Raw genomic sequence first — 26,696 nt, 5'->3', positions numbered from 1 at the left:
ACAGATTCCTGCAAGGTCCAGTATTGTCCCTGCACTAGCACAGTTGCACCTAGTGCAGTGGGAAAAGCTGGAATTGTTTTTGAATTGGAATTGTTTGTGAAGTGGATTCCCTTGTATCTTGCAAGGAGTGGGAAGTGTACCTGGTACTTATGATTTCACCTCTGTTTACAGGATGTTTATTTATGTGAGTTTCTAAGACCATAGTATCTGCAAGAAAGTCTGGAATTTGACTGGTATCTATTGGCTAACTAACTTTTAACAGTGACTTTTTTATGCACACAGCATGTGTGATTTTACAAAGCAGGACCTAATGTCCTGCTTTAGGAAAAAAACAAAAAAATTAAATATTGTTGTGAAGTGTGTTAATAAAACTCCTGCAGGTGAGAAGAGCTGCTTATTCTGTGTTTAGCTGCATTGTTCTCTATGCAGTTCTGGATATGTCATTTTACAAAATATTTATGAATAAATTGAAAATTGGAGAGGGTCACAGAAATTAATGACTAGAGTAGGCAGTTTGTGTAAGTTTGGAAGTGATTTCAGCTAGGAAGAGTTGAGGGAGACATGCTTGAACTTAGCCAGTATGTAAAAGAATGTTACAGGTTTTCTGCTGTTCTTCATGCTACTGAAGACAGAACTGGTTAATTTTGAACAGAAGTTTAAAGTGGTTATTTAGAGTAGGCTGCAAATGTAGCACTTTTGCAGACTTCAAGAGAGTCTTGTGGAAGCAAACTTACTTATTTTCTTTTTTTAGATCTTTTTAAAATTTCCCTGTTCAGTTGGGGGAGAAAAATTGAACCTGTTTAGTTAGTGCTACTTGTTCTTGGAATTTCTGGGGTGGGAGTGTAAAGATGGCTGCTACTGTATGCACTGGACAGTGGCCCTGCTGAAAAGGGTAATGAGTGTTTGAGTCTTGAAATCTGTCTAGAAAATCACTTCACAAATGCTTTTTTAGGCATTGATACAGGGCATGTAGATGTTCATTGCCATGTTTTATTTGGCTTGGAGCAAGTCCAAGTGTCACTAATTGCCAGTGGCTAAATGCTCCAGCTTTCTTTACAGTGGCACTAAAACAGGGACAGTGAAAATGTGTTTAATGGGAAATGAACCCAAAATAGTAGGCCACCATATATATCCTAAAAACAAACTGGAAAGAAGGCATGCTCTGAAACATGTTCATTGTTCATCATCTCAAAATCTTGTGGGGACCTCTTCCTAACATTTATTTTTTTGGGAGGAGCAAGTAGAGAAAGGTAAAAGCAGTTTGTGGTTTACATAGTTGTCTGATAAGCTGAAGGTGCTGTCTGTTCCCTCTTTCACAACCAGAAGGCCCTGTTTATCTGTAAGTGGGGTTAATTAAAGCCTAAGGGCAATACTGAGCCCCTGCCAATGACTGTAAGGTACAGACATAATCCAGGCTGCAGCCCCTCACTGTAGGGAAGGGGGAGGTAACCATGAGCTTGTCACAGGCTCTGATAATGCTTCTGAAAATACTGGCGTGAACTTATTTTTGTTCAGATAGTTCTGTTCATTCATTAATTTCTGGCTGTTATCAAAGAGTTGTATGAAGTGTCTGGTTTAATGTGCACGCTTGCAAATCTGTGTTAAGAGGCAGAAAGCTCCTGGCCCTCTCTGTGGTAATGCAGGGGCTGCACAGGCAGCCACAGCAGCCATTATGCACGCAGCAGGAGCATCCTGCTGCCAGGGATGTGTCAACCTTCACTGAGGGGCAGGAGAAGGAAAGAACAGGCAAGTACAGATGTGCTTGCCAGGACAATGAGGTTTCCTTCTACTGCTGTTTGCTATCTTGTTTTCCTTACAAAAAGTCAACCATGAGAATAAACAGCCTATTTTTGTTGATACTCTTTTGTTTTTCTGGACATTAATATATTGTTTAGCTATTGGATATGTGCCTTTGGAAATACTTCTGCCAATTAAAAATATTTTAGAGCTGCTAAAGATTTGCTCCCAGGGAATTCCTCTGATTCACACCACACCTATTTATATTAAAGGGTATTCTACAACAGCTTGAATTGGTGAGGGAAAACTGTGTGTATTTGTCCAGTGTGTTACATTTATGTGGACTTCTGTATTAGGTGCAAAGATGACATCAGAAAGGGTAATGTACTGCAATCATCTCTTAAATAATAATTAACTATAACACAACCATGATCATCCAAACATCATAGGGAGAGTGAATATATTCAGACAATCAAGGGATTTTACAATATAATTATTAGGCACTGGGGAGATGTGACCCTATTTAGGGTAACAGGGAGCTGTGGTTAATTGATGCTAGGATAATCAGATTTTTGTTGTTTTACTGTCCTGAGACCCTAGGCTTTGCAAGAAGATGTGTGCATGAACCTAGGAAAAGAAAGAAACCCCAAGCATATGAAATTTTAAGCCTAAAAGTGAATCTTGAAGTTATGCTTACATTATCTGGCCTTGCTGTACTGAATTACTGCTATGATTATAAGTGTTGAGAAATCATTTATATTGTCTGTAAATCATCCCCGTTTTACATCACAGTGAAAATTCAATACATCTTGATTCTGAGTAGTTTGTAAAGGTATCTATTTTCCCAAGACATGAAAAATTACTAGCTTTTTCCAAGTCAAACTCAAAAATTGAAGGTGTTCTTGTCTTGCAGCCAAGAAATTTTTGTTGTTTTCTTTCCTGAAAGAAAACCTTTGATATGTGTACAGTCTGAATGTTACGACAGAAAATACAGTGGATGCAGTCCCCCTTGAGCTTCATTGTCTTCTCCAAATTTAGACTGTGAGATAAGAAAATGGCATCAAGTTGCACCAGGGAAAGTTTTGATTGGGTATTGGGAAAAAGTTCTTCATGGAAAGGGTTGTCAAGCACTGGAACGTGCTGCCCAGGAGGTATTTAAAAAAAGGAGATGTGGCACGTGGGGAAATGGTTTACTGGTGGACTGGGCAGTGCTGGGTTAATGTTTGGACTTGATGATCTTAAAGGTCTTTCCACCCTAAAGGGTTCTGTGATTCTGTGAGGATGTAAAACAGAATTTCATTTCATTGAAGTTCATTATGAAAGTGTTTCCTCTGCACTGCTGTGATATTGAACCTGTGGAATTTCTAACAGCTCCACCTGCCAAGATTTGAAGATTAAGTGTAGCATTGCTCTTAATAAGTTTGTCTCTCGCTCTTTTTGTTTCTCATTCTCTTTTTCCTGCTCTTTCTTGAAACAGAGTAATTTCTGAAAAATCTTCAGCAGTCCTATCTCCATGTAAATTAATACTGTAAATTGTGCTGCTAGTGAGGGTGGAGGGGAGTAGTAAGAGTGGGTGGGGGGAGAGAAGAATTAAAATCATTCCAATAAATGGTTTAATTTATGCCTCAGCAGTTAAGCATGCTCCTGGTTAACAGAAATACCCTTCAGCTACACAGGATTTGGGAGGGTTGGAGGGCACTCATTTGCACATAAATAGCCATTAACTGATAAATTCCCAGAGGTCTCCTGTTGCATGCTAGTGGTTCTGACCTACTTAGCTAGCTTAAATTTGTTTTACAGAATTATTATAATTCCATCCTTGGTACTTAAACTTTGTGATTAATGCATGCCTCACAATACAATTAAAGTATAATTACACAGTTTTACAGTTTGCTATCATGGTGTTATTATTATTACAAAGAGCTGGATTTTGCAAATATTAGAAGAATTAGAGTTCTGATACCCATCACTTTGCTGTTATTAAGTGATTATGTTAAATGGGACCCCTTTATGTCTGAAGAATGAAGTGGAGAGAGGGGAATCATTAACTAGCACATCAGATGGTTTCTAAGTGATTGAGGAAGAGATGTGTGGTGAGTTTTTTACACATCTGTAGATGATAGGTGCAAATACCTTTTGTTCCTCTTTGCCAGCTGCCTATGACATGCTCTAGGACATCTGTGCTGTAGTGCTTGAAAAAGTTTCGTACTAAACATCTCTGTAACTTGTTAAAAATCATTTGTATGTGTTAAACTTTGATTTTATTCTACTTCATTGAATCTTTTTATTACAATAACTTTTTTCCATGCTCTTAGGAAAACATGAGCAGCCAGATACAGCTGTTCAATAGATCTGTGCAGTGTAGAGTAGGGCGTGCCTGCAAGGATGATACAGATCTTTCTCTTGTGCTCTGTAAACCTGGAGCAGTTCTCTGTGAGGGATCTTCCTGACTTTTCAGTTTGTGCATGAATGTGCTGCATATTTACACTGGCTGCAAATAACAATAAGTCACAAACACTGCTGTTTTTACCTTAACTGTAAGCGTTACCTGGCCTTCATTTTTTTTCAGGCCAAACTTTTTTTCTCTGGCTACTACTCATTCCTCAAGGAGTGATCCAAGAATCAGTAATGTTACTTGTATATGACCTAAAAACATTGCTGCTGTGGTGCATAATTCCTGTTACATCAATTTTCTTTTTTTTTTTTCCAGTGCACCTGTTTCAGAAAACTTAAGTCTTTACATTAATGATTAATATAATTAGCAATTAAAAGGACTGGAAAATATTTTTAATCATGTTTTCCGTATTCCATTGTAAATAAAAATATAATTTTACTTTGTTTATCTATGAATATGTGCTATATTGCAGAGTTCACTGGTGGGAAATGGATCAGTTGATGCATTTTCTGAATTACACATTCTGTTCTTCTAAAGCTCTAAGGTTATACTATAATATTTTTTATCTATAATTGCAACTGGAGTGAAAACGCCAAATGTGATACAGAAATCAAATGTTGCACCTTCTAGTCTTATTTGATCCAGTGCCTTGGTTTTCATTTTTGCTTAGTTTAAAAAAGACTTGTTTCTTATGTGGTTTTCCAGTTTTCCTAAGTTGTGCTATTCATTTCTTCAACAATGAAAATATTTCTTCTTTTTAATTCAAGAGAACACAAAGAGTAAAAGGCAAATAGAATTTCTTTCTTAGAATTATTGCTTTCACATCTGTATTTTTTTTGTCTGTATTTATGCTGCTACAATGATATAATCTGTACTTTTGCTGTTATCATTTGAGCTCAGAAAACATTGGTCATTATTACTGATGCATGGAAGCATTCAAACAGGTAGCCAGTAATTATGCTTGGAAGAGTGTACTATATTTCAAGGCTTCCTACTTGAATATTCGCGAATTGGTTTTATTTCTAGTCTTTAAAAAAAATACTGCAGTGGAGTGGTTTAAATCATTTTCATGTGGCACTGCAAAAATGCAAAGGCACATTACCAGAAAGAAATGGTCAGCAATAAGAGCTGTTTTGCAAAGTTGGCTTGCACCAGCTACAACACTGTGTGGAGAAAACGGTTATCCTGTAATAATAAGACTAATGAATTCAGAAATCCATTGATTGAACTGGCTCTGGGTAGATTATGTGCAGGCTTGCTTCAAGGAGAGGAATTTATGAAATGTTTGCCGCATCCAGCAAGCACTGCTGCTATAATACAGCTGCCTCCTCAGTGGTTTGCTTTGATCCTGTGGAATGAAAGGACAGGAGGATCAGCTCAGGTCTAAATGAGATTACAGCTGGTTCGGCAGCTTATCTGGTCTAATGCCAACTAGTGTGGCTTTGCACGTCCTAAGGGGTTTACAACAGAAACTGTTTATTGAGTATCATCGGTTTACTCAACACAAGCAGGCTAATCCTTCCCAGCCTCAGCATGTTGTAGGATTGTGTATGAGCCAAACCAAAAGCTGGTGCAGCCAGGGCCTCCAGAGCCCTTTGTCTCGCTTCATATTGATTTTTTTACCTGTGTTAAAGACAGTAAAAAATAAAACCAATAACCAGCCCTATTGTGAGCAAAAGGTTAATCTGACCTAAAAATCTTACAAAAGCATCTTTTAACCCTAGAAGGGATGGTAGCCTTTCTCTGACTTGTCACTCAAGGGATTTTCTAGTTTAGGGCTTTGAAGAGCAAAATAGGAAAAACAGCTGCAACATTTAACTCTGTGTCTTAAAGTTGTCTCTGAATTCTTTCAGTAGCTGCATAGAAAACTTTTAAAGTTATTTGTGACATTATTATCAATGTGCTGTCTATCTGTGGTAGGTGATGCTGCATGGCAAGGACATGACATGCTGAACATAGGCAGAGTACTAGGAGCTGGTAGGTGTCCCAGGGATTATGCTGTTTTTTCACTATAGTGGTTTTTATGTAAAAAAAAAATCAGAAAGCACCTTCATCAGCTACTTTCTCAGTGAAAAAACAAATATTGCAAACTAGACAAGTGCATCTTAAGAAATTAAGTAACAAACAGGCACATAAAATCAGAATGTTTTAAAAAATTATGTGCTGCAAGTTTTTAAACAACATCTCTGTCTGTTTTGATATTAAATACAGTACAATATTGCAAAACCAGCACAATTTAATGCAATCCTATTTTATCGAGCATATTTTCTATCTGAGGTGAGTCTTTTGGAAGGCATTACAGCATGTATCGTTATAATCAAATGTTTTTTATAGTATAGAAAACTATTAGATTAAGCTTCAGGAAGCCTTGCACAGTAGTAGCAATACACTCAGACTGAAAAGAAACATGGTAAGTTATCAAACCTGCATTGTTGGAATTATTGCTAAATACTTTTTGTATATTATTGGGAGTAATTAAATTGCTTTTGCCATGATGCGGAAAAGAGAATTTGTTGGCACACCTGTTTGTCAATTGCATGTGACAGACTTAAGCTGGAAACTGTTTGAAGGCTGTTGATTTCTATGTAAAAGATGACAATAACTTGAGGAACTATGAATAGCTCTTTTCTGTTTACTTCACCTAATTGGAATGAATGTCTCTTTAAGCTATATGTAAGCAAAGACATTACCATGGACACCATAGAAGCATTAGGAGTGTTTTGTGGAGAAATTGCTAAAAATGTAAAAGATAAATGTGAGCTTTAATAATACTTAAGCCTAATGGATAAGATGTGGACAACTTTCAAATGTAGTAATTGTTCATTTACTTGTACTCTATCAAATCTGGTCTTAAAGCAATAGGTTGCTCTCATGTAGTGTTACACTTTAGCATGTTTGAATATAAAAACTATTGTCGATGATGGCTTAAAGTCTGTTCAATCATCTGAACAGTGCAAATCACAGCATTTTGTCAGACTGTGAGAAGTTTTGCCTGGATAATGCTTCCCACACACACGGGTCGCAAGATAAATTATGCACACAGTTTTGCAGTGTAGCTGGTGCTGGAAGTTAAATGGATGCCCAGTGGTAGAACTTGTAAAACATTTTCCTGTTATCACTACCAGGCGGAATTGATATTGTTGATGGTACCTTGGATCTAATAAACAATCAGTTTTAACAGTGATTTTTACTGTGTTTCAAAAGGGATGATGATACGCGTTTAGCAAGCCTGCCATTCTCCCTGGATGACAGATTAGCTCTACTGTTTGTATTACCCAGTATTGGGAGCAATGTTAGTACAGGATGTTTTGTACCCAAAGTAATCACCTCCACTAAAAACACATATTGCATGAACAGCGTCCTTTCCTGCGACAGATACTCCATAAGGAACAAAATTGATTTTGCAGGAAGGAAATGAAATACTTTGGTTTGGAATTTGGAAACTAGTTCATTGTCTTGAGTACAAGTTTCCCTGCCTTCCAAAATCTGTTTTTTCTCTTGAGAGGAAGATTTTCCTAAACCACTTCCAGTGTATGACTCCGAGCAGCTTGCTAGAGTATCCATCTGCATATGGGTTTTGGTTTTTCGAAAAGACAGCTAGAGAAGCTGGAGCAAGAGAGTTTCATTTCAGAAAAGAAAAACTTTATTTGAACTACAGTTCCTCTCTCTGTTACAGTCTTGTTTTAAATTAAGAGTATTTTTGAAGTATTTTTCAGGCTTCCTGCCTTAAAGATGATTGTGGGGTAATACTGACAGTGTTACAGGTGTAATGGTAAGATAGGTCTGTTACTGGAAATTATTTCAGAATGTCTGAAGAGACGACTGTGGGTAGTAGTACTTCTGGTTGGTTTGTTTTCAGTATTTGGTTTAGTATTTAATATTTTGATACTCTCCTCAGGACTTTGTGCAGTTATCCTCAGAGTCCATTTCACATCTCCTGATCCCATCAGAAAATTTTAGCTGAGGCGGCACCAACTCAGCATATGAATATCTGCAACCAGAATAACAATGTTACCAATTTGTCTTTGCTTCTTTGTACTTGAGCCTGGGTGAGGGCCTGCTCAATGAGAGAAACTGCATTTTTAAAGCTGTGCTAGATAATGGAAGACATTGGAGAAGTTGTCCTCGGTGAATGTTTCGCGCAATTTGTTGAACTTTGAATATTTTTCAAAAATTTTTTTATAGCATGGCTAAAAAGAATTTTAATGATCTTTACATAGCCAAATTTTGCCGTCGCATTTCTAAGATTGTAAACTCTTTCAAAATGATCTGTATTCTTTTGATATATTTGAATGAAACTGTGAGCTGAAAGAGAGATCCACTTTAGTACAGTGTATAGGTGTCTCTTCCCTGGTGTGAGGAGTCTGTCAGCACTGGGAGTCTGATTAACTACTGGGGTCTGAATTGTAAGAAATTATCTGTTTAGGGTCAACCTTTAAGCTTTAATTTTTATTTAAGCCATCTGTACTTTGCAACAAATTACTTTTAAAAGTGTAAACAATACTTTAGAGAAGAGATGAACCTGTCGCATCATTATAGTTCTCTGTCAGCTGCTGCTGGTTTCAGTGTCCCATGGAAGAGCTAAAGGCAAGATTTTGGAAATTACTATACCTAAAACTGGATTTCAGTGCTGGCCTTTCAGCACCATTACTTAGCATTCCAGTCACACTATATAGTTATTGTTTCTCATGAATTTTTTTCTGAGAAAAAAAGACAGTAAGGAATTGGTAAAAAAGACTTAGGTTGTAAAAATTCAGAAAATATGTTGTATCTGAGTTTGGGCTGTTGTGTAGCTATAGACAGCTACATTTCATTGCCCTCCTGGTGTTCTGCAAGAATACGGTTCAAATAAATTATGTTGTATAAGTAAGCAGCATATTGGGTTCCCAGTAAAAGAAAAGCATTGACATACCAATTTAAGTTGAGCAGAGGATGAACAAGATCATTGGGGGGCAGGAGCAAATGCTCTTACAAGGAGAGACAGAGAAAGATGAGTTTTTCATCCTTAGGAAAGGAGAGTAGTAGGTAAGATAGAATCAGATTCGTCGCAAAGGTTGTAGGAATCAATGGACTGAGATTGTGAGGAAAGAAGTTTTTATTAGAAATAAGGATAACATTTTCACAGGCATTGGAACAAATTTCTAAAACAGGTTGTAGAATTTCCCTCCTTAGTTTATTGAAGATTAGCATTGCTTTGAGTCAAGGGTTGTACCTCCAGGGGTCCTTTCCAAAAAGGGTTTTTTCTGTGACTTTAGCTTTTAATAAAAAATGCACAAAACAAAACCAACAAGTGACAAAATGCAAATGGAAATCCTGTTTAACACAATGTCTAGAGTATGATGAATTTTAGAAGTACTGCTTAAATGGAAGAGTTTTATGAAAGATACCTATTTGCAATCTGCAGTTTGTCTGTTTATTAAGTAACATGGCTTGTAACTTTATAAGCTGTGTTACTGTTACTTTATTAAGTACACAATGGTCCTTGCTTCTCACTTCAGCATTTCGGTTTCTCAGATAATCTGGCATTCTGATTCTCACTATAAATTATATTCATGTATGAGTCATTTTATAGTGATGTGGAAGGTTTCCATATGTCTTCATCGGGGATTTCAGCAAGAAATGTACCCTTGCCACCAAGAATCCTGGTGGCATCCTGTTCTGCAGTAGGCAGAGCATTACCAGCTGGTTCAGGGTGGGAACCTTCCCCTCTGCTCATGGCGAGGCTACAGCTGGGTGTGCTGTGTCTAGTTCTGGGCTGCTCAATACAAGAGAGACATGGGTATATTGATAGGGTTTAGTGGAGAGCTACAGAGATGATTTTGGGACTGGAGCATCTCTTTTGTGAGGAAAGGCTGAGGGAGCCTGGGCTGTTCAGCCTGGACTGGCAAAGGGGGATTTTATCAATAAATAGAACTGTCTGAGGGGAGGGTGCAAAGAGGATGGAGCCAGGCTATTATTGGTGCCCAGTGACAGGACCAGAGGCACAGGTGAGTCCCTCTGAACACCAGCAAACACTTTTATTTTTATTGTGAGGGTGACTGAGCGCTGGTACAGGTTGTCTAGGGACATTGTGGAGTCTCCATACTAGGAACTATTCAAAAGCCATCTGGACGTGGTTGTGGGCAGTCAGCTTCTGCAGGCAAGGAGTTCACTCAGAAGGTCTTGGTGAGGTTGAGTAGATCTTTCTTTTGATTATTTTGAAGGAAGGTACTCTTAACAGGGAACAAATGGTGCTAAACTTATTAGCTGTGACCCTCCAGTCTTTGGTTGTAGCTGTTCTGCTCTGATGGCAAGAAGGAAGAGTCATGGTACCAGCTCTGATGTGTTTTTTTCATATAAATACCTAATAGTTAACACTTTCTGTTCCCTTTGTGGCAGATATTAGCATTTATGTTCCTAATAAAGTCTGAACTTGAATAAATATAACCCAAAGTGATCTGGGCTCCCAGTTCTTTCAAATATAAAATAGCTTGGAAACAAAAAAAAGAAAGAACTTTGGTCTGTGATAACTTAAAGTTACAGAAATGTAATGACAGTTTCTCTGTTCTCTTAAGAAATATTTTGATAAAAGATTACTAGTGGTTTTTTAAACAAAGAACTTAACAAAATCTTCAAAACCAAAAGCTGAAGTGTCTCAAGGCAGATCACAGAACTTCCAATAATTTCTGTAAGCCTTCTCCTTCCCATCAGTGGTGAATGAGTATGTCTTGTGTTTTCCTTTTGAACTCTAATTTTGTGAGGTGACGGAATTTATTGGGGAATTTTGTCGTAATAAAACTAATTGTAATGTTGCAAAAGATTTCTATTCAAAATAAGGCTTTTAAAAAATTGAACTGCAGCTATTTAAGTTCTGTGCTATGGCAATGACTTATAAATATTAAATTTTGTCTAGGTGGGGATTTTGTATATATGTGAACTAAAAAAGGATATTACAACAGCATAGAATAGTATCAATTTCAATGCAGCTTCTTACATTTTTTTCTTTATTTTTCTTTGTTCTTTCAGTGGATTAAAAAACTCTGTGTCTGACCTATACTGAAAGTCTGCTTAGGGAAACTAAATGTCTTTTTATCTCTACTTTTTTTTGTTGTTTCTTCAAAAGAACTGAGCAGGCACCTGTTCAAAGCAACAAGATGACTCCCGTGCCTTGAATAGTGCGGAATCTAGGAGAGACTGCTTGACTGAGATCTGTGAATGGCTAAGCCCTTATGCTAAAATGAGTACCTGGACACTCTCTCCTAGGACTTCAGATTTTGGAACAGCAAAGGGTCACTTTGTGTGCTTGTGCCTTCCAGTTTGTATTTTGCATTATGGACACAAAGGAAACTGCAATCTTAGCATGTGCTTGCATAGTGCAGGAGAGAAGCTAGCATGGCTGAACACCCGTGAAGGTAATGAAGGAAAATTGCAGTTGGGCTCAAATCAGGTGTCTGTTTTTTCCCAACAGTATTCCACAAACTGAAATGTGAACTAGTTGCACTGAATTAACACAGGTTGTGTTGTCTTTGCTGTTCTTGCAACCTTATCTTTTCTAGATGTGATTAGGAAAAGAAAACAGCTCTCTAACACAAATTTGCTAGGGTGGCTGTGGCAGATGTAATATTCCCCCACAGCAGACCTAGAAGAAGCAAGATCAGGCTCTGTTACTTGTCTTTTTTCAGTGATGCAGTTAAACCCACTGAGAAGGGTTAAGGAGAAAGTGCTAAGTAATAGTCTGCAGCTTTAAATGTTTGGCTTTTCTGTACCTTTGTGTTTTAGAGTTGTGTGTCTGTTCTTGTTAATATCTTTACTTTGTCTTTGAGAATGGTAAGGATGTTGGGGATTTCTTGTTCTCCCCATGTATTTTAAAAGTATTAGTGAGCACACACAACATGCTGTCACAGTGAACGCAGGGTTCTCTATTACTGTGCTTAGCTATAGAGAGGATTATATTAAACTCTGTAACCTTGCTGGAGCACCTCTGTACATTCTGCTGTATTGATAATCTTCACATGATTCAGTTGCAGTTCAAAATATTTTATTCACAGCATTAACACTTTCAATCCCAGTGAAGATTAGAATCTTTTGTATCAGGAGATGAGTCCCTCAATGGGAAGATAATTTTTCTAATTTTTAAAATTTATTTATTTATTAGTGTGGTCTTGCAACTGTTGCCTCAGACATTTCTTCACTTAGGCATATAGAGGGAATAATCATCAAGCCTAGCCATTCAAAAATGGGTAAAACAATTTATTGATGAATGAATTAGTGATTTGAGGTTCTTACGCTGTTTAATTGTTTACAAAATAGTGAATGCTTTTGGGAAATATATGTGTTCTAAAAGAAATACACAAGTTGGAGTAACTAAGAAAAACATTTCCTAGTGTTTCCCATCCACAAATTATCTATGAATCAGTGGATTGAAGGAGCAACATAAGATTTGTTGACATTTTCTGTCATTAATGCAGGCCTACTAATGAACAGCTTTCCTCTAAAATCTGATGTTAAATGCATAGAAAAATAATTGGAACTTATTGCCCCATCTTTAATATTACACATTATAAAATCCAAATTTTGGTGACACGTGTACTTCGTGTCTTTAAAGTAAAGAAAGTCCAGTCAGTAGAAAAGAATTCCAAGTTTGAATTCCTTTACTTTGTCCTTGATTATATTATATGCTAGTTCTTTTCCAAATCCTTGCTGTTTCTTGTAATTTAGTGGGAGTTGCTTCAGGTAAACTGCTGACCCATTTCTCCATTTATATAAGACTTCCATCAAGCAATCAGTGGAAAGTTCTTGTGTTTATATGGAGTATTCATTTGGATCCCATGGTTATGTCATCTCTTTGGCCTGCATCATTGCAAGTCTTACTGAGGATCCAAGTCTCTCTTCTATTGTAAGTGCATGGGGTAAAAGGTCACTGCAGGAAGAATGGGGTAAAAGAAGTTGTATAATATAGTAGGGAGAACTGTCTCTGCTTGACACTTCATTTGTGTATTTTTTTTTCTTTCTTAGTTAAATCCTACAGAATTTGCTGTGTGCTCATTTCCCTCTTTGAGGAATAGCCACATTTCTTGCTGCAATTTCATGAGTTTAAAAATACCATCTTCTTTTATTCTCGTGTCTCTGCCAAGTCTATAGGTGATATCTTGGGAACTTGCACTGCTCTTCAGTGAAGGGCAGGAATATTTGGGCTAGTACCACTTTGGTCTTTGTGCAAACTTCTGCCATCCAGTAGGAAAAAAGTAAAGGAGTATATATGAATTACACCTAGATTTTGAGTCTTTGTCACACCAATGTGCAGTTTCCTTCTAAAAGTCCAGAAGGTGAATTCCCAAAGAATATTTGAAGTTTCAAGGCTTTGCTGTGTTTAGAAATGTTGCAGTTTGACAAACTAACATGCCTTACTCTGAATGCTTGGTTTGAAAATTTTGAAGAGGATTAGGTCATGGCTGCTTTTGCCACTTTTAGTGATTCCTTGATTGGGAAGATCATTTAATCAGTGAGAACTTAGCTGGTTATGTATCATGGCACACTATTGTTTTCATATTGCTGTGGAAAAAATGACTGTCTTAAAAACCTGAGACTTCAGTTCTGTTTTTTTCTGTGGTACATACTGTTTGCTCTGTTACATCCAAATATAAATAATTCAGTGAAGAACATAAATCTAGCAAATTCACCTGTATTAGTTTCAGACAGAGCCCCATTTCTTGAATTGTATTTCTGTAAAGAAGTAGCAGTTAAGTTGTGTATTAAAAAATTTAGGAACTTGGACTTAAAATTTGAATAGTGTGCTATTTGTGTATTATGGGATCAGTTGCAATGGTTATGTTTTGTGGGGGAGTTTTTTGTTTGCTTTGTTTTGTTTTTAGTGTAACCTTAAAGTCAGAAAACTATATATACTGGTTTTGATTTACTTTTAATTTTATGTCAAAATGTAATCAATTGCTTTTAATTGTGTAGTCCATAGACTGATTTGCAGAAAATGCATGAAACAAGCAAAAGAAATTAAAAGTAGTAAAAAAAACCTGCTTATGAGAATATTAAAAAAATCATAAGCACTAGATTCCTTATCTGTTGGTAGTGTAATTCATTAATTACTACATCTTGCATCATCTGTTTTAACACCCTCTCAGGTAATGTAAGAAAATATTACTGCCATACTTCACTATAACATGTAAAGGGATCTGAAACATTTTCTCCTCTCTTCCCTAAGGTTTAGTGAATATTTCAAGTAATGTCTGAGAAATTAAATTTGGCCCTAGTCTTCAAATCAGCAGAAGGAAAAAAGTAGTTGTTTAAAGTAGATAACTTCTTAAAATTCATATATCTTCAAAGAGCTTTACGTAATTTCCTGAACAGGTTTAGTTATGAGTAAGGATCATTTTGTTGAAGGCATTTTCTGTTGGTATTATTTAATTTGGGAAGGTGACCCTGAGCTAAATTGCAGTGTGTAATTTGAATGCCCATGGGCTGCCCTTCATTGGCTTGATTGGGAGAGATTATCTGGATTTCTAATATACTTTAATTACTCTGCTTATATAAATTGTCACATTAGAATCTTCTTAACTGTTGAGTCTGTTCTGTCAATGATTCACTAACAATAGGAATACCATAGGCTCTTCCACTGAGATTTGAAGATTTATACCACCAATGAAAGAACTGGATTGGCTCTATTTAAACCTGCTGTATCTTCAGTAGGAAAGAGTATGTGATCTGCTTCTACACAGACAATGATTGATGTGTGGTGAATTGAAAGGATCTGTAGCTTTTTTTATTTTGTTAAAAGGCATTTTTTCAATTAAGGCAACACAATGCAAAATATGTTTAAGATGTTTGGGGGTGATGTATTCCTAATGTGCGTGTGGCAAAAAACCGAACAAACACAGTCTGAGTAGGAGTTTAGGGTGGAGGAAGGTAGAGTGTCTTTTAGCAATGGTTAGCTAAGGTTTTACAGGGAAGCAGTAGTAATTGAAATCATAGAATGGGTTGGAAGGGACCACAGTGGAGTCATCTGGTCCAACCTCCCTGCTCTACCAGGATCATCATAGAGCTTATGGCACAGGATTGTGTGCAGGCAGCTCTTGAATATCCCCAGTGCGGGAGACTCCACAACCTGTCTGGGCAACCTGATTCAGTGTTCAGTCACCCATACAATAAGAAAGTTCTTCCTCATGTTAAGGTGGAATTTTCTGTGCATCAGTTTCTTTCTACAGTGTTGTGGTGATGTTGGCTTCTTTTGACCTTTTATTTCTGGCTATCTCTCTGCCTTGACAGCTCTGTTCAGGTGAGCTTAAAGGTTACCAGCATTTGGAAGAACCCTGCTCTCAAATGGTGTAGGCGTCTTCCAGGATACAATGGTCTGATGACCTACAGTAATAGGTCCAGCTCACCAGCAGCTCATTTGACACATGTAGTATATGGGTCTTGTATAACTAACCGCTCTTGCCTCCTCTCTGGAATTTTGTCTCCTGTTAACCTACAGAAAATGTAAAGAATTGAATCAGCATGTGTCTGGTGGGCCGAGAGACATTTGATTTAGTGTCATGAAAACACAAATATGTGCGTTTGGAACCACTTGTAGAGCCCAGCTGCTGAAGATGTGTGCTTAAGTGTCTGGGGGTTTTGTTTTGTTTTGTTGTTTGTTTGTAATTTAAATCACAAGCAGCAGCTGGAGTGATGATATCTGCTCTCTAGTGATTCGTATGTAGTACTGGGAGAGAAGTGTGTCATAGGCTTCATTCCTTATTCTGGGATTTCACATTTTTATCCAGTAACTGACTTAATGTAGAACTCACAATCAAAAGCAGAGCTCAAAATAGTATCAAAACTGGACCCAGCTGCCCTCTAGCCTGATGCTGTGATTCATTGGCTGCTACATAAAGAAAAGTGTATTCTGTGTTTGAAAATACAAATAGCTCCTGCTGCACCTTATGCAACCTGCCTGGTTTTTTCGGTGTGGCTTAGTCGTGATCAAATTTCTGGGCCCCTGTAGACAGAGATTGAATCAGATGCTCAGCTCAAGGCTTTTGTTTAGATTAGTTGCAGGCATCTAGGGAACTTTTGGTCAAAAGAGGGTGATCTGACTAAGTGAGCAGTTTGGGAATTATTCAAGAGTCGGCTATCTTTTTAACCATTACATGCTTGTATCCCTTTGGATCTCATCCAACATCTAAGAGACATCACTTTGTATTTGCTTCATGTTGTTCCTGATGAGGGCCTGCTGTAGCACTGATACTAATGGTGTTCTATAAGTCCGCTATAAAGGACTTAAGTGCCATGAATGAATTTAAGCATTTGATAAAAGTCCTATATATTAGAGTTCTGAGAAACATGCCTCTTCCCTTGTTAGCCCTCCCTACTCCATTGCATAAGTCAGTAATCATCATACACATTCATAACCAGGCATGTTATTTGGGCTTCCTTTTTTGAGTAAACATTTAAGCAAATGATTTATTGAAGCAAATTAAAATGAAGGGTGAACACTAAAGCATCATTTAATAAATACTGAACTGATAGGGATAAGTAGATGTTTGATAATACTGTGTCATGATTTTTCCACTTCTGCTTACACACTCTGTTGTATAGCAGTACAGCTCTGTGGTGGTGGTGCTATTGTTATGGCTTACACAGTGCTGACACATTATGAACTGTGGCATCTTTTTCCAAATGTTTCTTTTAATGGATGGGAAAATGTGGGTTTGGTCTTAAGTTTCTTATCTTGCTTTGCTTTTTGAAATGTAGTTTTTAATTCCACAAATTAAAATTTGTGAGGTGAAAATTCTGTGCACTTTTGAGAGTTCCTGCTGTAGTCATACCAGTCTCAATGTATTGGGTGCTATATAAAGGGATACAAAAAAATAAACTGTATCCCAGAGAGCTTAGAAACAGATTTAAAAGAAGGCTTGGATTTTGGAATCAGACTCGGGTAGAATTTAGTCACTTTGCTTCATGCATGTCTCACTGAAACAGACTGAATATGGAAGTGTCTGACAGATGTAGATGACTCCATTTTAAGCACCCAGCTTCCCTAGGTACCAAAACGTGTGCCCAGAGACATTAAGGCTGTTTTCATAGGCCTTAGCTGTTTAGCATCCAGCTTAGGCACATTGAGGCTATAAAGTAGATGTTCTAGCATTTAACATTCTTGTAAGCATGCTGTCAGTGCCCTTACTAAACATGCTGATAACCAGGAGTTCAGTGCAGAGCTCTGCCACTTGGCACACCTGCATTCATAACTGGGGCCAAGAGAAAGGAGGTTCACCTTTTCACCCATTAGTTTTCACCCATTAGGTCAGATACTCACAATCATTCACCAGTGAAAAGAAAGCCAAAAGCCTTTGTCATGAGATGCCTGAAACCCACATATGTGACTTGCCACCACTTTCTGAGCTGTACCACCATGCAGTTAGTGTGCCTTTTCTGTGGATCCAGATCCATTTCTTCTGCATTTGTAAGAGGTAGGATCCTAGTTTGTTACTTGTATCTTGGCACAGTGCTATGATACTGAATTGAAAGCAGACTTGAACCTAGATGCAACCATTTTGGTTTTGTCTTTTTGAGTGCCAGTACTACAGTTCAGACTAAAACTAGTTTTTGTTTTTTAATGTTTTAGAAAATTCTGTATAAAAGTATTTAACTCACTCTAAAAGTGTGTTTTCCTTTACACTTTGTGTGATGTTTTATGATATTGGAATAGTTGTGATTCAGAAATGTTACATGTATTTAGTGTTAATTGCATATTTGAAGCACAGACAAAAAATAAATAAATGCCTGTGAACAGATTACTAAGTAGAAGTTGAACTGTGTGTTAACATAGGAGTTGGTATCCACAGGCATTAATGAAATAGGTGCTATAGTTGAAATTTTCTGTAACGTGATTAAATGACATAATAGTCATCTAGTTGAATATCATACTGGATTTTCAAAGGTGTATGGAGGGCACACAATGAACGTTTTCAGCTTAATCTTGGATAGATTTAATTACTGGAAATGTGTGTGGCTTCTGCTGATACCTTGCTTGTAGTTCTGGTCATCGTAAATAGCAGTTCAAGTGGTATGACAGGAAGAAATCAGTAGAGGTATTAAAGAAGTATTGGTGTTTTATGACATTTGAAGAAAGTGAAATTGAATGAGTAGTTTGTAATTAATTCTGCAATGCTCTTTGCTAAATATTGTTCAGTTGCTAAAAGCTGAGTGTACTGCTTGTCAGAGACTGGATGTTTAATGTCTTGTGTCTGGTGGGAGGGGCAGGCCAGGCTAAAGGTGAGGCCGTGCCCTGCTCCACCCCAGGCCCTCCCCAAGCCCTGGTTGAGCTGTCAATCATAGCATCATCCAGGGACCTGAACAGAGGATGGATATGGACCTGTGGGAGCAAGGGCAGAGGAGGCCACAAAGTTGACAAGAGCACTGGAACACCTCCCTTATAAAGGCTGAGAAAGTTGGGGCTGTTCAGCAGGGACAAGGGAAGGTTGTGTGGAGACCTCATGGCAACGTTCCAGTATCTGAAGGGGCCGATGGGGAAGCCAGAGAGGGACTCTGCATCTGTCCTTGTTGTGACAGGACAAGGAGTAATGGTTACAAACTGAAAGAGCGGAAATTTAAGTTCCCTATTAGGAAGAAATTCTTTACTGTTAGGATGGTGAGACACTGGAAAAGGTTGCCTGGAAAAGTTGTGGATGCCCCACGAGTGTTCAAGGCCAGGTTGGATGGGGCTTTGGACAACCTGGTCTAGTGGGAGATGTCCCTGTCCATGGAGGGGTGTGGGACATAGGTCATCTTTCGTGTCCCAGCCAACCGAAACAGTTCTATGATTCCATGAGCTGTATTGGTAATCTTGATGATATAAAAGAGGGAGAATGTCTGGAAGGGAAATCTCAAAATTTAAATATTATGCAAGTTCCGTTGATTTGCAAAGGACACAAAGCACTTACTACCTCTCTTTGAATCTGATTGTGATGGTGCTTTGCTTCCTTTCACTTTGCCTGTTTTTCTGGGGATAGCTGATGACTGTAGTTGAAATTCTATGCATCAAAACCATTCACCATTTTAGAAATACTCATATATCTCTTCCCAGTCTCCCTTGTTTTATCCAAGCGTGTTGGTCCTTCAGGTGGTGGGTTTTAATTATTTATTTGTTTCAACATCAAAAGGTCATTCAGGTCTTTTAAAAAGACTTTCTTGAGCTTAATCTTGACTGTACTGGGCAGCTGAGATTTGTAGATGCTGTGGCTGGCCTGCCTTGGACTGGGAGTTGAGGAGCTGGGAATACTGTCTGTGAGAAAACCAGTGTCTACATTCATAGCCTGTGAGACCCTGAGGGTGGTAAAGCCCCTGGCAATGCTGGTAGGAGAGAGGTCTTCTCTCATGTTGTTCTGAACCCTTGTAGATCAAATTAAATGACATTGCACTAGATCTGGATGCTATTATGCATCCAGTGCAGATTATAGACTAGTAGTGACTTGAAAGTTTCCATTATATAGGCAGGCTGATGAGTTTTGTGTTTTACTCTTCTGGCTTGACCTAAAGTTTGGCTCTGTTTTAGTAATGCAGGCTTGCAAGGGCATATTTTATGATTACAGTATCTACATCCACATAAATGGCTGCAATTCCTTACCCTAGGTGTAGGATATAGAAAATAATCCTGTATGCTACTATTATACCTACACTTCCAGCACAATCCTCATTCAGGTAGCACAAGCATTCCCTTGTTTAATAAACCCAAGGTTTATTTGATCTGCTGGCAAAATGAAAAAAAAAAAAAAAAAAACAAACACATATTTTTTTAAAGAAATAGAGAATTCGTTATTTAAAAGAAGTAAAAACCACACCAAGTTATTACTAATGTAATAAGGCAACTGGTGGTTCCAGAGTTCTTAACAAAATAGAAAATTAAATGTATAAAGTTATAGAAACTGAGTAATGCTTGATGGCATGCTTGTCTAGTGTTAGAAAAAAATAGAAACCTGCATAAAAAGTAAAATTGCATTTATTCATATTTTAGTAGAGTCAAAAAATGTGCTAGTTTGTTGAAGTAGTTGTCTACTTCAGCTGCAGCATATATTGATGCCCCATCAATTCCAAGCATTTACCTTATTGCCAGCATTTGTGTAGGTTACTATGAATAAACATAAATACTGATTTGTACGTGTTGCCCTTCCACTGACACAGAGATATATTACCTTACTTTGGAAGTCTGTGCACCCTTCTACTTTGCATAGATGGCTAAAGGAGATGCAAGGCACCCGTCTTTGGAGAGGCAATTTAGAGGAGAGAAAAAGGTCTTTGTGCAGTTTTACAGTGCAGTCTGGGTGTAAGTAGGGCAGAATTTGGTCCCAGAAGTTTTATTCTCTGCATTATGAGGTATCATGTTTCCTTTCCTAACAAAATGGAACAGAAAAGCCCTTTGCTTTTACTGTTAAACTTTTTCTTTTTGCAATAGACAGAAATAATTTTTTAACTTTTGTCTTTAGACTTGCTTTTACCTTTTCATCATTTGACCTCTACACCTCACTGTTTCTACACCCTTTTTCTTTGTCCTTTTTTTCGATAAGGGGGTGCTCCCAAAGAAGTGTTGCTTGACTTTTTTATGCTAATCTTGCTTCTATTTCAGTTCATGTTGACTTGGAGAATATGCCTTGTAAATAGGAATACCAACTGACATACTGAATATAATCCTCAGTTTCTAAGCATTGATTGTTTTCACAGCATCCTTAAAGGGTAAGCTGTCTCACTATCCAAATATCATGGCTGGGAAACTGAGGCCAACAAAGGCTGTATGATTTATGTGAAGCCACAGAGGGAATAAATGTTGGGTTTAGAATTCCTGGCTTCTGCTCCTGTGTTTGGACTCATGCCATCTCTCAAAGAAATCCTTGATTCCTCCTAATGCTGCATACCTTTCCTTGTCTGTTAAATGTAGCCATCCGAAAAGTAGCTGGTACTCAATTCTCTCTGTCTGTCCTATTGAAACTAATGAATGCCTGCAGGCAGGCATAAGGTATCGTTACCTTTGACAGCCAGTATGTTTTATGTTTTAAATTATGTGTTGGGCAGAATTTTTGGATACTAATTTGATATAATGAGATGCGCTTCTAATATCAACCGTAGTACGGGAAGGCCTTGCAGCCAACCTACTCTTTATTTAAAATTATTCCATTTCAGATGTCCTAATGAGTGCTGTGAGTTGTGTAATTCTTTCATAATTTTCCTCCGTTCCCAGAAGGGAACTAGGAGCTGGAGTTTTTTCTATTTTTGTTTTGGTCTATTTCAAATTAGGGTAAGCATAAAATAAAGATCTAGGGGAAGATTTTTGTGAAACAGTTGCTATTGCAAGAATGGCAGTTAAGAAAAAAACATTGTAGTCTAGAAATGTTAGTGTTAAGGCAATTCTCAATGCCTGTGCGGTTTGCCATTATCTTATAAATATCTTGACTCTGACTTTACAGTGCTGTTTATAGAATTTAATAAAGCAAATGTAATAATGCTGCTTGTGCTTTAATGCACAATCTCAATTGGGTTGACCAGAAGATAAATAGGAACAGGAATGATAGTGCGTTCCTACAGATTGTTTTTAATAAGCATGTTATTTAGTTGATCAGCCTGGTACTGTAATGCCTCCTATCCTGCTCTACCAGACAAATTTATTAATGTCCCCCCCACTCCCATTTCTCAGGGAACATTGATTCCCTGCAGACATATCTCTATTAAACCTCTAGAAAGTCACAACTTCCAAATTAGATTAAGTAGCAGGAATGGTACTAGAAGAATCAAAGAAAATTGAGTGTGTTATTGAATTCATGCCACATTGTCTGAGGAAGGGATGGGAGTTATGTGTAGTGGTAACTTTTGTCTTTACTGTACTAACAAAGCTGTGGGCATTGCTGTCAAACCTAATTGTCTGCAGTGTATCAGGATGAAATGAATCTTTTATCTAAACTCGTACCCAGTGAGTTTGTACAAGTGAGAAGTAGATTTCTGAAGGAAGCTTTACAATTGATCAAAATCATTTACCATTATTTGCTGTACACAACTCAATCCTAAAAATCCTAGTGACAAAAATTTTAAAGAAGCACCTGCCTTTGGATTGGAAGCAGACTTGCTTGTCATGCTAACAGTTGCAAAATGCAGATATTAATTTTAAAGCTGCCAATTTCTCATTTTGATCTGACATATTAAAAAGCATATAATTAATGGTTGACATTAGTAATTAACATTAACTTTATGGTGCTTAATATACCATCATTCATCCATCAAATAACTGGTATGCATAATGTCTTTGCATAAAGGTTTTAATTGCTCAAAATGATCCTTCAGTTCTCAGACTCTACGCTTCAAAGTAGCTGTAAATGCGGTTTAAAAAGATGTGAATTTTTCATTTATTATACGTAAACATTGTTTTTGTTTCTCCCTAGGAGCGTGCACGAACGTGTAAGCCAGGGACCTCAACTGGGAAACACAGCCCCAGACGCACAGCTTCCATTAGTGGCTAAAGAGCACCACCTTGCTGTCGCCAGTGCTCTCTGGAGAAATTTCTTTCCCTACTTGAAGAGCCAGAGAATGTCACAGACGCCGCCTTCCCCACAGCTTGCTGATACAGCTGCAGGTTAGCACTGACCCTGCCTGCGACCTACTGCATTTGGTGCTATTCTCTGGGTCACAAACTTTCAAGGAGTTTGTACTTTGGGATGTTTCTCTTTCCGTGTAGTAACTTAAATGTGTATAAATGAAAAAAGTAGAATCTGTTCTAAATGTTTTTACAGAAGGAAGTATTGTAGTGTTGAATTCCTTAATAGGGTACAAACACGTTGAGAATGCTAAAGGGGTTTGAAGCTATACAAACCTAACTTCTTTTTCACTACTAGTCACAGATTATAATCAACATGCAAGTGTTGTACAATATAAATAAGGATACTGCTCTTCACTATATTCAGAATGTACTTGTTTTTGGAGAAGTTAATTTGTGTTGAACTATTCATAATGGTTGAGATTCAAACTAAATTTTCTAAAATATTTCTCATTTGAAAGCAATTTTTAAAAGGTTGCTTACTTGACTGTTGCTTTTTGACAAACCCTTATGTTTGTGGTCATAAAACTATTTCATGATTCATTCTAATTATTTGTCTTGCTTTACACTGAAGGCTTTTAGTCTTGGAGCACAACATTCCATAAGTGTGTGAACTCCACATGCAACGAGTCAGCTTGGCAGTGAATAGAAAGATATCCCAGTTTGATCTTTCACATCAGTAGCTAACATGGCGTTCTGCAGTTACAATGAAATCTTGTATCCAGTTAACTAAAATTCAGAAGACTGAAACATAAAATATTTTTTCCCATCACGATATGAATTAGATAAAGTTACAAGCTCAGGAGTACTGCGCTGGTAATAGAAAAGCTAAAAGATCCCTTCATTTGAAGCAGCTCTGTGGTAGTTAGGAGGCAGCATTAATGAAAGAGGCAGTGTGCAACAGTAGTGGTCTCACACTGCTGAAACATGTGTGAGAAACAGCAATACAAATCAAAGGAGAAGGTTGTTAATGTCAAAACTTTCATTCATTTCCTACAGTGACATAGATTTTTTTCTATTTTATATTAGCACAGTGAAATAGCAAGAGCAGCAAGCTATTATAAACTCCTGCGAGAAAGAGGGGAGTGCAGTTGTGACCTGCTTTATAGAGATGTGTTAGGTAGCACTGCAGAGACAGGCAAACCTTTCCCATGCTGTTTGAGCTTCTTGCCTTAAGGTTGCAGCCCAGAGGAGAGAGAGCAGCTGTCACAGCTCTCCTGCTCCCCCTGCCAGGCAAGCAGCCTGGGCCTCACAGCACTGTTCTGCCTCCCATTTCTCCCCAGCCTCTCTTATGGCTGATGCTGCAGAACAAGGTGATAATCTGGAAGAAGGCTGGCACAAATTGTTTCCTCACCTAAGGCAGAGCGGGGACTCTGTATGACCTTATTGTTTATTCTGAGGCACATAAGGAAATGGGAAGTCTTTCATGGCTTTAGGTAGTCTGTCCCTGTACTGTTAATTAAAATTATTTTATTGTTGTTTCTAAAAACTAGCCTTTTCTGTCTAACTTACAGTCAGTTTGTCAATGCATGCAGGTTTATATTTATTTGAATTGGAGAATTTGGAAACTAATGAGCCCCTTTTTCATTGCCCTCCAAAGTCAGTTTTCCTGACTCATTTGGTGTTTCTCATTTCCTGTAACCCAATAACTGCTCAGCATTTAAGATTACATCTAATTTCTGAGGTTTTATGCACTTGTCATTTGCAGTATTAATAATGCATTATATTTTTTATTCTGGTACTGTTGGATACAGAATCTACAGTAGACTTCACAGAAACAGCAAAAGGTTATGCTTCATTAAGAAAATTCTGCAGGAAGTACTGCCCCGCTTTCTAGATCTGCAGCAGTTATATGGAGATCCTTTGCAAGAGTAAATTTTTTCTGTAGTGCTTTATTTATACAATAACTTTTGATACATGAAAGTCTTCTAAAAATAGAGAGGTACCAGCTTTTACTGAGTGAATTCTTTCCAGATACAATTTTTCACTGTGAGAAGTGTGTAAAAACAACAAAACAAATAAATAAAACTCAACCCTGTAAAGCACAGTAATACTTAAGTGTACAGGGCAGATATAGTGGATGGAGGTAAGAAAAGGAAGTCAAGAAGATGAAAAAGCGGGTTTTAAGACATTGCAGAGGTGGTAAAACTATGCCTTCAGGATTTATAAACTGTGGTTTTGTGAATCTATTTAAAATTGCATGTGTTAGGATCCATTTTTTCTCCTTTGCCACCCATGTGTCTTGATGATTTACAAACTGCTTGGGATAGAGACTACATTTTTAACGTGGATACAAACAATCACTGTTAGAACAGTTGCCCAGTTTTAATTGAGATTTCTGGTACTTCCAGGCTGCACATTAGTAATTGTAATTAATTTTCAGTACTCTTTGTGGAACAGGGATTATACTGAGAAATTATTAAAATGGTGCCATGTTTTTCTGTCTTTAAAAACAGGTTTTACTCTCTTAGCTTTGGATATACCCAGCAAAGCCCTGTCAGATCTGCAGCCACAGCCTGTTCTGTCAATGATGAGGCTGTTTGGATGGGATGACATGGTGTGGCCTCAGCTGGTGTCAAGATACCTAAGTCATCTAATTGAAAACAGGTGAAAAGTTGTGACTGTTTGTTCTCCCAGTACCTTTTCATCCTTCATTAGGCTTGAGGAAAATCTTGCTTCAGACTGTAATGTTTCATTAAAATAGTCCGTATTCTTTGCATCTTCTCAAAGAGGATCAGCTAGTGCAGATTGCCCAGGACAATACAGTCAAATTTTTATATACCTGAGAAATTTTGTTTTCACTGAATAAGCCTCTGTGAACCTAAGATGGATGGGTGGTGGTTGTTTTTGTTGTGTGCTTTTTTTTTGCCTGCCTTGCCCGCTTCTGAATCAGGTTTTGGAAGCAGGGGAGGTGAGAAATGAGAGAGAAAGAGGGAATATTTCTGTGTTGGACTGTATTTGAAAGTGAAAAATGTTGCACATTTTTAGGGTACATAATGTACTAAGGACAGTAACTGTAAATCAGGATATGGTAAAGATTATTTAAGTGTGATTGACAAAGATGAGGCTATGGCTTTCTTGCAGGGAGGTGTTAGAAAAGGTTGAATTTAGTTCCCTGTGTATCATTTTGGAGCTTGGGAAAGGAGTGTTCAGTCCTCTGCTATATTTCTCTTTTATGATTTTTATAGGGTGAGTTTCATTCAAGGTTGCAGATACCTAGCATGTGCTGAATGAAATAAGAGTTAGGCATATAAATTCCTTTTATAATTTGAATTTTGTAATTTTGACTTTTGTAATTTTTAATTTTGTTCCTCTTTGGGTGAGATAAAAAAAAAAAAAATTTGACTCCTAAACTTGAATTTTGGTATTATTTAGGTTTTAAGGTTAACTATCAATTCTCTTCACTCAGGTAGGTGTTTGAAAGCAGTTACTTAAGTATTTGTCACAATATTCATTAAGCACCTGACCTATTGTTAACAATGTATACATAGATACATTGTTATCCTGGCTCAGCTTCCTTGTGAAAGGACAGAGTGTACCTAAGGTAAGATATTTTTAGTAGAATATAGAGGTATCACTGTTGTCTTGAAAGCACTTTTTTGTAGCATGATTCATGTACTTATTTGCCTTATGCAGTTGTATAGCAAAAGTTACCAAAGTATCTAAGTGCTGGGCTCTTATGACTTCATGGTTACTGTGCTCTGATAATTTTCCCATCAAACATTCTCAGCTAAAAAGTAAAAGTTTTTTTTTTTTTATTCCAATCCTGTTATACCCTGCAAGCTCTGGCAACATTCGTATGAGCTTTGGAATTTCTTATGCAGTAGAGCCTAAACCTTCCTCCCCAGATCCATGTTGTGTAGTGCATGGTAGTGTTATAGCCTGTCCAAACTAACTTTGAGCATGGGAACAAGCTCACTGTTTTAAAAGGACCACCTGCCATGCTTCCAGCAGTTAGTTATTGTTCCTTCCTTTCTAAGGATTAGGAGCATATTCCTAATCTAGGAAGATGCCTAAGTG

At 37.6% G+C, this 26,696-nt stretch overlaps 1 protein-coding gene across 1 annotated transcript in view; it reads left to right on the top strand.

The window, feature by feature from the left end:
- Nucleotides 1–26,696, top strand: part of MMS22L (MMS22 like, DNA repair protein) — an 88,865-nt gene that overhangs the window by 41,169 nt on the left and 21,000 nt on the right. Inside the window, exons 15-16 of the mRNA XM_041478085.1 lie at nt 22,525–22,715; nt 25,133–25,283. Of these exons, the coding sequence (XP_041334019.1) occupies nt 22,525–22,715; nt 25,133–25,283 (342 nt within the window). The remainder of the gene's footprint in view (nt 1–22,524; nt 22,716–25,132; nt 25,284–26,696) is intronic.

Source organism: Pyrgilauda ruficollis, unplaced genomic scaffold, assembly GCF_017590135.1.
Source record: "Pyrgilauda ruficollis isolate IOZ18807 unplaced genomic scaffold, ASM1759013v1 scaffold43, whole genome shotgun sequence".
Classification (NCBI taxonomy): domain Eukaryota; kingdom Metazoa; phylum Chordata; class Aves; order Passeriformes; family Passeridae; genus Pyrgilauda; species Pyrgilauda ruficollis.
Note: the sequence above shows the minus strand (reverse complement) of the source record. Positions and strands in the feature narration are given on the sequence as shown.